This window comes from Hydra viridissima, unplaced genomic scaffold, assembly GCF_058129835.1.
Source record: "Hydra viridissima isolate aposymbiotic clone 2 unplaced genomic scaffold, HvirCarnegie_v1 scaffold_14, whole genome shotgun sequence".
Taxonomy (NCBI): Eukaryota; Metazoa; Cnidaria; class Hydrozoa; order Anthoathecata; family Hydridae; genus Hydra; species Hydra viridissima.
This window is the reverse complement of record NW_028324313.1, coordinates 2,573,777-2,586,418: the sequence shown is the minus strand read 5'-3', so window position 1 is coordinate 2,586,418 and position 12,642 is coordinate 2,573,777. Positions and strand designations below refer to the sequence as shown.

The 12,642-nt window shown below is 26.6% G+C and overlaps 1 protein-coding gene across 1 annotated transcript; it reads right to left on the bottom strand.

Moving 5' to 3' along the window:
- Positions 1 to 5,024: 5,024 nt before the first annotated feature.
- On the bottom strand, positions 5,025 to 7,026 carry LOC149878805 (serpin B4-like). The gene is made up of 3 exons (XM_090071229.1): positions 6,915 to 7,026; positions 6,292 to 6,511; positions 5,025 to 6,135 (listed from the first exon to the last, which is right to left on the bottom strand). Exons 2-3 carry the CDS (start codon positions 6,508 to 6,510, stop codon positions 5,221 to 5,223), a joined length of 1,134 nt encoding a protein of 377 aa, XP_089927355.1. The 5' UTR covers position 6,511; positions 6,915 to 7,026; the 3' UTR covers positions 5,025 to 5,220.
- Between the last annotated feature and the right edge of the window lie 5,616 nt (positions 7,027 to 12,642).

Genomic DNA, 12,642 nt, shown 5'->3' with positions numbered 1-12,642 from the left:
AAAACTGAATTTGAAATCGCAAGACATAAAAATACTGTTGAAATTAAAGAAGTTCGCAAATTTATTATGCAGCTGCTCATTAATTAAGCAGTTGCATATTTGTTTAGGGTCTGCGTATCGTTTCATTTCCATATCGTTATCATACGTATGATAACGATATGGAAATGAAACGATACGCATCCGATGACACTTTTTTTTCCGATATATCGGTATATACCGATATGATTTCGGAAAAAAAAGTGTCATCAGAATGATTATGACGTAATATCGTTATAAAAATTTTAACCAGGGGCCAATGCTATAAACAATTCGAAGTTTTTTTCGAGAAAAAAAATCTTTCGTAAAAACGCAATTTTTCACGTACGAAAAAAAGTTCGTAATCTCGAAGAATTTATCGCTGTTTGTATTTTTTTCGGCCATTGCTATAAAGCATAAAACGTATACGTCACTAAAATTCACGAACTTTTTTATCCGTAATACATAGTAGTTATATAATAGTAATTTTTATTGTAATTTTTATTTATTAGGCCTAATTAATGAATTTTATTAGTCATTAAGTATGCTGTGCTGTCTATTCTACTTTTATGAATATTTTTACATTCTAGTATTTGGTGTTTAAAAAAGCTGTGTAAAATTAAAGTAGGAACATGAATTTAATTTTTTCGGGCGAAGACTTAGATTTCGAAGTTGCAGAAAATTAGCTTCGCCACCGATTGCCTCGAGAGGTTGGTGTTTAAAACATTACTTAAAATTACTATATATATATATATATATATATATATATATATATATATATATATATATATATATATATATATATATATATATATATATATATATATATATATTTAATGATTTTTTATCGAACAAAATCAGAAATCAAACTAAATAGGCGCAGAAATTATATTTTTGTTTTGTTTTTCAATATCATTTTAGTTTAATGGTCGCTTTTTTAACGAAGATGATTCTGACAACGTTTTTCGAGAGCAGTATCGAGTCTCAAGAGCTGTATTAGATTTTTTAGAAACTAGGCTTAAAGATGATTTGCAACATTATACTAAGCAATTTGCAACATTATACTAAGCATTTCTTCATTTTATTGGCACAAATGTTTTTTTTCATGTTCTCAGAGACTGTCATGGAATCTTTACCAACACAATTTATCGTATTATACAGTGTAGGAGAAGCTATTTTCAATGTTAGTGCATTAAGTTAATAAAACTATTGGAAGTATATATATATTTACATATATATATATATATATATATATATATATATATATATATATATATATATATATATATATATATATATATATATATATATATATATATTTAGATATATATAAAATTGATATATACTATACATTACATCATGTTATCACTGTTAATTTTATATACTGTAATATATCTCTGCTGTTTTTGAATAGAATGATTAAATTGCCATTATTATTACCCTTGTTATATATCATTAGCACTGTTAGTAGCTTACTTTACATTAGTTTATAACTATTTGTATATAAACTCGAATGTAAAATCTTTATTTAGAAATATGATTGATTGATTACATACTTATATTATGTTAATATATACTATATATTACATACTTATACTATAACATTTGTATATATATATATATATATATATATATATATATATATATATATATATATATATATATATATATATATATATATATATATATATATATATAAAATATAATGTAGCAATACATATTTTTATTTAAATAGTTTGCTAATTAAAACATACTAAGCTTCCCAAGAAGAACCTCTTTGTTTTCTCTGATCTTTATTGCTAGTAACATTTTAAGTTCTTTAAACAGGGGCCAATGCTATAAACATAAAAAACGAAGTTTTTTCCGTAAAACACGAAGTTTTTACCGTAAAAAGCGAAGAAAAAAAAAGTCCATTGCTATAAACATTCAAAAAACTCCGTTTTTAAGATAAAAACTTCGCTATTAAATCCAATGCTATAAACGAACAAGGGAATCGCCTTTTCAGATAAAAAATGCGTTTTTTCGAAAAAAAACTTCAGATAGATTTTTGATCTCAATTTTAGATATTTTCTTCGTGATTTTTGGCGGCCATTGTTGGAACAACGTTAGCGCTTCAAAATCATTGAACATTCTTTGTTTGTGTTTTTATGCAGATATTTTATAGATAAAGTTAAAAGGATTTTGGTAACTTCATAATAAACTAATTACTTAAAATCTGCATTTAATCGATTATTCAGTTCCTTGTTGTGCTTCGTTAACAATGCATGCATGAATTTAAAATTCCATACTTATTTATGAAGGTTTTCGATAGTAATTCTGGTTAAACAAATTTTTCATAGTGTTTGACTAAAGAAAAGTATAAAGAGTTGATAAATATGCCATATAATACACAAATACACAACAAAATAATACACAAATACACAACAAAATAAAATGCTGTTTAAAGAACTTAAAATGTTACTAGCAATAAAGATCAGAGAAAACAAAGAGGTTCTTCTTGGGAAGCTTAGTATGTTTTAATTAGCAAACTATTTAAATAAAAATATGTATTGCTACATTATATTTTATATATATATATATATATATATATATATATATATATATATATATATATATATATATATATATATTACAAATGTTATAGTATAAGTATGTAATATATAGTATATATTAACATAATATAAGTATGTAATCAATCAATCATATTTCTAAATAAAGATTTTACATTCGAGTTTATATACAAATAGTTATAAACTAATGTAAAGTAAGCTACTAACAGTGCTAATGATATATAACAAGGGTAATAATAATGGCAATTTAATCATTCTATTCAAAAACAGCAGAGATATATTACAGTATATAAAATTAACAGTGATAACATGATGTAATGTATAGTATATATCAATTTTATATATATCTAAATATATATATATATATATATATATATATATATATATATATATATATATATATATATATATATATATATATATATGTAAATATATATATACTTCCAATAGTTTTATTAACTTAATGCACTAACATTGAAAATAGCTTCTCCTACACTGTATAATACGATAAATTGTGTTGGTAAAGATTCCATGACAGTCTCTGAGAACATGAAAAAAAACATTTGTGCCAATAAAATGAAGAAATGCTTAGTATAATGTTGCAAATTGCTTAGTATAATGTTGCAAATCATCTTTAAGCCTAGTTTCTAAAAAATCTAATACAGCTCTTGAGACTCGATACTGCTCTCGAAAAACGTTGTCAGAATCATCTTCGTTAAAAAAGCGACCATTAAACTAAAATGATATTGAAAAACAAAACAAAAATATAATTTCTGCGCCTATTTAGTTTGATTTCTGATTTTGTTCGATAAAAAATCATTAAATATATATATATATATATATATATATATATATATATATATATATATATATATATATATATATATATATATATATAGTAATTTTAAGTAATGTTTTAAACACCAACCTCTCGAGGCAATCGGTGGCGAAGCTAATTTTCTGCAACTTCGAAATCTAAGTCTTCGCCCGAAAAAATTAAATTCATGTTCCTACTTTAATTTTACACAGCTTTTTTAAACACCAAATACTAGAATGTAAAAATATTCATAAAAGTAGAATAGACAGCACAGCATACTTAATGACTAATAAAATTCATTAATTAGGCCTAATAAATAAAAATTACAATAAAAATTACTATTATATAACTACTATGTATTACGGATAAAAAAGTTCGTGAATTTTAGTGACGTATACGTTTTATGCTTTATAGCAATGGCCGAAAAAAATACAAACAGCGATAAATTCTTCGAGATTACGAACTTTTTTTCGTACGTGAAAAATTGCGTTTTTACGAAAGATTTTTTTTCTCGAAAAAAACTTCGAATTGTTTATAGCATTGGCCCCAGCATTTTATTTTGTTGTGTATTTGTGTATTATTTTGTTGTGTATTTGTGTATTATATGGCATATTTATCAACTCTTTATACTTTTCTTTAGTCAAACACTATGAAAAATTTGTTTAACCAGAATTACTATCGAAAACCTTCATAAATAAGTATGGAATTTTAAATTCATGCATGCATTGTTAACGAAGCACAACAAGGAACTGAATAATCGATTAAATGCAGATTTTAAGTAATTAGTTTATTATGAAGTTACCAAAATCCTTTTAAGCTTTATCTATAAAATATCTGCATAAAAACACAAACAAAGAATGTTCAATGATTTTGAAGCGCTAACGTTGTTCCAACAATGGCCGCCAAAAATCACGAAGAAAATATCTAAAATTGAGATCAAAAATCTATCTGAAGTTTTTTTTCGAAAAAACGCATTTTTTATCTGAAAAGGCGATTCCCTTGTTCGTTTATAGCATTGGATTTAATAGCGAAGTTTTTATCTTAAAAACGGAGTTTTTTGAATGTTTATAGCAATGGACTTTTTTTTTCTTCGCTTTTTACGGTAAAAACTTCGTGTTTTACGGAAAAAACTTCGTTTTTTATGTTTATAGCATTGGCCCCAGTATTGTAGTTAGTTTAAATCTCGGGATATACCGGAGCTCTCGTCATTCCAATGATTTTTTTTTCCCGATATCATATTGGAATGATAACGATATGGAAATAAAACGATACGCAGACCCTTAATATTTATTATGCAATTGCACATTTATTATGCACAGTTATTATGCAGTTTGAAACTACTTTTTAGCACTGCTCTGTAAAGTCCATTTTTAGATTTTTTTTAAGTTTAATCTTTCAAGAAAATAAGGAAAAAAAAAATTATTCTAAAATTTTTTGGAACTGTTTCTTTTAGCTGCATTCTATAAGCATTCAAGTAGAATGTTTGATTTACTGGATTTTCGGCACGGAACTTCACAAGTTTGCTGAAAAATTACTTAAAAAACCGACTTGGTTTCCTTGATATAGTACTTAACAAAAATGAAACTAAGTTTCGAAAGTTTTATATTTATCTGTTAAGCAAATTAAAAGTAATAACAATAAGAGCACAATTTGTAAAAACATATTTCAAGAAATCTTTCTTTTACGTTTTAATAAAATAAATACTTTTAATAAAATTCATTCATGTGATCATAAAGAAATTATTTTTTGTAAGCTACGACTTATTAATATTTTTTAAAACAAAAAAGATATTCAGATAAAGGTTCCTCCAAAAGTAAACTACATGACCGGATTACAAACTCTTCCAGAAAATAATACCAACCGACTGGCACCATCAATAGCCAAGAAAAGAAACGGATGATCAGCTTTAAAAGATCGTATCATCTGCCTGCTCCTCAATGCGATATTAACAATAGTAACGGCAGATGCTTCTGTCCCTTCCTCGTCTACGTCCATATATGCTTTGTGCAAAACATCAGAAACAAATAAATTATTGGTGCTACTTATGCCGCTCAAATCTGACGAAGGTAAAAATAGATCCACAATTCCCAGATGCATTAGGGACGTCTTTAAGTTGTTCGTTACCGAGAACTTAAACTTCGGGATGTAAATATCTACTTTTTCTTCAGGAGATTTTCTTAATGATTCATACTTTTTTATTACCATCTCGGGTTCTAACTTTGATTCGAGGACATCAAGACCATCCTTTGCATTCGGTAAGATAAACATCATTCCTATTGCACCACCCTTGTAAGGCATTAACAAAAATTTAGAATCTAACTCCCGGTCTTCTAAAAACCTGAATTGTTTTTGCAGGTGCATCAATGGTACTTCTACGACAGAGTTTTTTGAAATGTGAAAAGAGCGAAGCTTAGTGTTTTCTTTTTTGAAAGAATATTTCCATGACAACTTGAAATAAATAAAGTTTGCTATAATCATTTGAGTATCTGCAGAAATGACATCGTTTTTAATGATTTTTTTAATTTTACCACGAGTTTTTTCATCTACCCATTGGTTAATCATGTAAACTGCGTATAAAGGATTATTTTGGAAATTGACATTCCTCGTTTCAGAATTGTAAAACTTGTGCAATAATTCTTTAAATTCACTTCTAATTGGATAACTATTTTTAACCCAAATGCTATTTCCAACACTTACATCTTTGTTAGATGCATTTTCCAACTTATCAATAATCTAAAATTAAATTTAAAAACACGCTTGTGTAACACAAATGATTTCAAAACGGTTACTTAAAGTTCTAAAAAAAACCTAACGTTTTGATTGATGAAAATGAAGTAATACAAATGAAAATCAAGTAGCAAAAGATAGTAGGGAAGAGGGTACTGATACCTTCATAAGTTTAAAATGATGATTTTGACTTTCGGGATCACTTTGTATCTTTAAAACTGATTTTATCTGATCACCTGTTTTCCCACGTGATCCAGCAAAAACAATTGATAACGCTAAGTAGATGCTCAGCGGAGAAAAGAGTACGTTGTCGGCTGCTGTCACTTCTTTCGCCATCTCTCTATATAAATACCAGCTGAATTGATTTATTGATGTTTCCATTCTAAGTTTTTAAAAAACATCATATAAACTTGTTTTCTAATTTTTTATAAATATCTAAAAATAGTTCACATTAAAAACAAAAATCTACGACATTTGAAGTTTTCTATAGTTTTAGTAGAAACTCAAGCTATACTCCGTATGGTATTAAAATAACAAATATCATTCATTTTATATTCGAAAGCCTGTTGAGCGCTTAAACTAAAAAACTTCATGCGTTTCGTTAAGTACGACTGTGTTATACTTTGATTTATAATCATAACTGCGTTAATTGTAACTTGGTAGCCGATAAAAATGGCTTTAACCAAATCAACTCAAAAAAAAAGCAAAAAAAAAAAAGACTTTTAGTTTTTTAATTGAAGTTGATCATAAGGTTTGATAAAAAAATGAAAATAAAGTTCGAATACCTTTTTATCAAAAACCTAATTAAGCAATAAATAGTAGCCAGAAAACAACTGTGAGCCACATAAATTGAAAAATTTAAATCTTAACTTATTAGTGAGAGTTTTTGTGGCAGAGGCCTGGACACTAACTAATAATCAATAATACTTACGAATTACCTTATAGAAGTTTACTAACGTAAAAACTTCTTGAAAGTGATTATTTTGACGTCATTTAAAACAAAGCTGCAACGCCTATATGGAAAAACTATGTAAAGATTTATTTCAGACTTTTCCCTTTAGCAAATTTCGCTTTTTCGTAATCTGAAGAACTCACTTCGAACTTTCTTAAAAAATACAGCCTTGATTTATTTAATTTGTAAAATAAAGTAAGTGGGTCTTGGTTAATTTGCTAAAATTACAATTAATAATGTAACAAATATGACCCCAGCTAAAGCTTTTGAAGAAGGGGCATTATTTATACTCAAAACGCCGTATAATTGTTCCTGGAGTAGCTAAAGGTCTTATTTTACTAATACGTTTCATTTATTAACATGCTTTTCAATTCTAAGTAATAATACAATAAATTAGGTAGAGCGCTTTCCCTAATTCACAATTTTGTCATCAAGTTTTTTTCTCAATAACAGTTAATCTTTTCTTTTGGATTGATTGATTTTTTTGCACTATCTTTAACATTTCCTTTTAAAATAAAGCATTCCAGTTATAAAAATACTGCTGACCAGAACTTAGCCATAAAATCGTTTATTGGTTTTTTTTTATTACAATTGAAGCAAAAACTTGAAGAATATAAAAAGTTATTTTTTCTCTTTTTTTTTTTCTCCTGGCCTTTTGTGAAAAATTTAAAAAACAATGAGAATTTTAATATTCTAAAGCAATAATTTGTATACGTACATTGCCAAAGATGCAAACTCATATTCGCAGCGATTTTCTGATGTCCGTAAATTCGAATATGAGTTTTTAAATAAAATCACCTACGAGGAGCCTATCTAAATGGTGCCAGGAAATTTGTGGTTGCGTTTTTTAAACGTTTGTGGAACAAAATATTTTTCTGCGTTTAACCAGTACTGTGGTAGTTAATATAAGTTTGTGACATAATATATCTATTTTAAAACCGAACTTTGAGGTGTAATATTTATTTTGTGGATCTTTTTTTTTTCTTCTTTTTAATATTGCTTATGTTTTAAACATCTCAGTCTTAATCCATTAAGATGAAATTTTAAAAAAACTCAAAGTTGTTAAGACTAATACAACTCAGGAAGCCAAATACGAGAAATTTACTCCTAAAAAAAAAAACATCATCAATTACTCGTTTATAAACTGAGAGGATAAAAAACCTGATAGGATAAAGATAGATAAGAACAAAAAATATAGTTTTAAGTAAAAATCACGTTACTTTATTAGCGGCAACCAAACATTTCTAAAAAGTTCATATCAAGTGCTGGTTTATAGAAAAAAACTTACTTAATAATCATTTAAACTCGTTACATAGATTAACCTTCTAGATTCACCTTGGCAAGAATCGAAATTAGAAATAGCAGAAGTGAAGTTTGAGTACGAATAATTTAGGCTAATGAAAAAGGTTTTACAAATAAATAAAAAACTTTGCTTGGGTAAAGATCTAAAAAATATCTTAACGCGTCATCATTTTAAACGCGGTTAACGAAGTTCGGTCGGAGTATAGATGCATTTCCTAAAGAGAAAAAAAAATCAGTATTGGGCAGAAAACTGCATCAATATCTTGACATGTTATAAACTAAATAAAAAATCATTAACTTATCGCAAATGCCCGGAATACTTTTTCATTATTCTCAGCTAATTATAGAGGTAGTGTTCTTCAGCTAATTATAGAGGTTGTGTTCTTCAGCTAATTATAGAGGTAATAGTGGTCTTCAGCTAATTATAGAGGTAGTGTTCTTTAGCTAATTATAGGGGTAGTGTTCTTTAGCTGAATCCTTAAAGAAAATATTTTTCCATAATTTTTTTTTATTTAAACCCATCTTTTATTTAGCAACTTTTTAATTCAGTAAATTTTTCATTTTAACTAACTTTAACTAGCTTTTTTTATTTGTTTTAAATTTTTCACATAAAGACTTTTGCTTAAACTTATATTTCGAAAAACTTTTTGATGACTATTTTATTAGACAAGATGGAATACAATTAATTTATAAATATTAAACACTCATATAAATTTAACCTCTTTCTGTAATTTTTTCTAACTTTTTTTTACGGCCGGCATGTTTCAGAATTGTCATTATGATATTCACTTACCAGAATATTTATTTTGTAACAAGAAAATTTAATTCCTTGTTAATTTTCAGAGTTTGTTTCTAGCAATTTAGTGATCTGCGTTTTGTCATCGACCGAAAATTGTCTTTATTCAAATCTATTATATTTACTTTTTATTCTTACTAATATATTATTTAATTTACAATTTACTTTCGTCGGTTGAAAATTAATTTAGTTAGATCTACAATTTTGTTAACAAGATCTGTTTTTTAATTGAAATCACTTTTTTTCTAAAAATAAAAAATTACTCAAAGTTCGCTGAACACAAAAAACGTTTAAGATGGTAGCATAGATCAAAATAGTTTTATTCAGGTCAAATTGAATATGATGTCAAGTAATTCAAAGAAACTATCGACAATTACTAGGATGTTCAAAAAATGGCTGTGCTTTTTATAAGCACATATCGGAGAGATAAAATATTTTTAAAACTATCTTATAAAACCATGATTAGTTTATTTTTTAGCAAAAAACCATAAGGAAACATAAAGGCCACACTTCGAAGGTATCTGCAGTTAACTCCAAGTTAAGTAGTAAATTTAAGGAAGCTCGGATGTAATAATTTTGTCACTTAATACGAACTTTCACATAACAAATTATAAAATTCACAAAACATTTAAATTATTAAATTAATTTGAGTATAACCAAAAGTAAATTATGAAAACTAACAAAATTTTTGCATAAGAGATACATATAACATAATTTCAAAATATATTGCTACAGTATTTTATTGATATCATTACAATCTAAAAACTAATTATGCAATAAATTAAGTATGTGTATTAAAACTAAAGAAGTAAATTTGAAAAAAAGTAAATAAATAAAAGTAAAAACAAATGTTAGAAATTATTAAACTAATGTTAAGTTAAATATAAAATACTAGAACCATTAAGTCACTAAATGGCTATTCCTCTAATTAGAATATTTGCATATATACCTAATTGAAGGTAAACACCAAGGGGGTGCAGTCCTAGATTTCTAAAAGATAGCAAGTATATTCACTACACAGATATGGATATTCAATATGGCTTGCAGTATTCACTACACAGAAATGGAGATGCAGCAAACCAAAATAATTTAAAAAAAGTTAAAGAGGTTTGTACTTATCATGAGGAAGGTTAAGATAAGCTAATGCTTTTGTGTAGTGGATAATTAGAATAGTTAACTTTAACATAACTAATGAAGTACTTTTACAAAATACTTAAAAATTCATATTGTGTAACCAAATTTGGCTCAGCCAGTACTTACTCATGTGGGTCAATCACATTCAAGTACTTTAAAATTACTTAAAATTATTATTTTAGTCCCAGTTGTTAGTTTGATTTTCAAGCATTTATATGAAACTTACATTTTACATGGAAACAACTCTTTTATTTAGTTGAGCACATTAGCTTATTATTGACTTTTAATGCATAAAAGAATATTTTAAACAAGTGGATAACATTGCTCTTGCTCTAATATAAGCTGTTCTTGAGTTTATTGGAAAAAAATCTCTTCTTGTTTGAGTTACAGCCTTTCATACAATAAAGCTTCATATTTACCATTTACCATAACTTTCCAAAACACCTTATCTTAAAGAAATGTTCTTTTTCTTCCATCCAGTTTTTCATCAATGGCTTGGTAGCACTTGTTCAAATTCCTCCTTACTATTATAACAGTTATCTCACTACTGTTATAACAGTTTCTGCTCCCAAATCTGCTTGTTAAGGTTTGTCCAATTATTCTTTCTTAGCTAGCCTTGTTAATTTATGATTTTTATTAAACCATTCAAACTATCTAAAAGCATGTAGCTGAAACATTAAAATCAGGTTTTGTCTAGTATGTAAAGATCTTTTGATAATTTCAAACGTGGATTCATTTGATTTAGCTATTTACTCATAAATTCCCAGCTTTTTTAAATTTTCTTCATTTTCTCGTTCCTTAATATCAGAACAGTACACTGTTTGTAACTAATACGAAAATGCTTTATATGCACGTTTTCAAGACAAAGTAGAATGCAACTTTTTAGCAGGTTCCGAAATGTGGCCAATATGCAAAATTCAAGACGCTCATTTAAGCATGTTCAAATGTTCGATACAAGCGCCATACGTCAGCATTAAGGCGGTATGTATTTTAGGCAATAGCCCAAACTCACATCTTAGACGCACTTTTGGAAGACGCATTTTAAAGACGCCCATAATGCCTATTTATAAAACTTCAAGACAAAAGAAATCCCAGCTTGACGTAATCTTAAGGCGTATTTAAAACATTTAGAAGACGCAGTTATTTCTGTAGGGTGGGTCAGTTTCAGATCTCGTTAATATATACTCCGGGAACCTTTTTCTTTATATATATATATATATATATATATATATATATATATATATATATATATATATGGAAAAAAATCTCTCATGAATATATTTAAAATTTTAAGATTAATATGATTAAGTAATTAATTATTTATAACTATTTACAAATTATGATTATTATGATTATAAAGATTATAAATATTATTATGATTATAAAAATTAATAAATTATGATTAAAATTTTAAGATTAATATGATTAATATAACTAAGATTAAATTTGATTGATATGCAAAAAATCTAACCGCTCTTACTAAAGAATTTTTTTGTATGGTAATTTTTATTATTTTTTAGAATCTCTTCTTATTAAAATATGTATTTTCATACAAACAAGCAAGTTTTATTTCAAATGTTTTTTCATTTGTTAATTTTGTCCTTATTCCAAAGAGTTGATGTGATTCTGGTTAATTTAAACATGCAAATTATAAATATACGTTTTTATCGTATCATAATCTTGAAAAAGCGAAAACTAAATTTAAAAAACCCTTTGTACAATATGTATTCAGTGGGAAATTTGTACATTTCGTGTCACAGAATGAAAATTTAGCAGCATAAGCTTAAATAAAACAATATAGAGCATAAATATATCAAGATATATAACATAAAAGAGCCTCATCTTGTGAACGAAGTAAAATCTTGAACATAGGGGTGGTATGTGTGAGGCTCTACTACCTTTGGGAGAGGATTTTTATAAAAGATACTATATTGAAAAAATGCTGGCTGAGGGGGGGGGGGGGTGAGGTGGGGGGTTGATAGAATCTTATACAAATTATCGATCTTTTTAGTGTTAAAATTGATAAAAAAATGAAAAAATATAGAAAAAATAAAAATTTGTTAAAATATAAAAAATAATATTGTTACAATTAATGAGTTTTTCTTCTTTGTAACAGGCATAGAAAAAGAAAAATGTTAATCAAATTATGCCTATTAATTAAATTGTTGATCCCAATAAGCTTCTGAAACTTCAGGTGATCAGAGAATCAAGCAAACTGAATATCTTCTTAGCATCCCGGATAATCCCAAGAAATTAAGTGAAAAAAAAAAAAAAAGCTCAATTAACTCCAACAAAAATTATTCAAAAATGTTTTTCCGTAAATTTTATT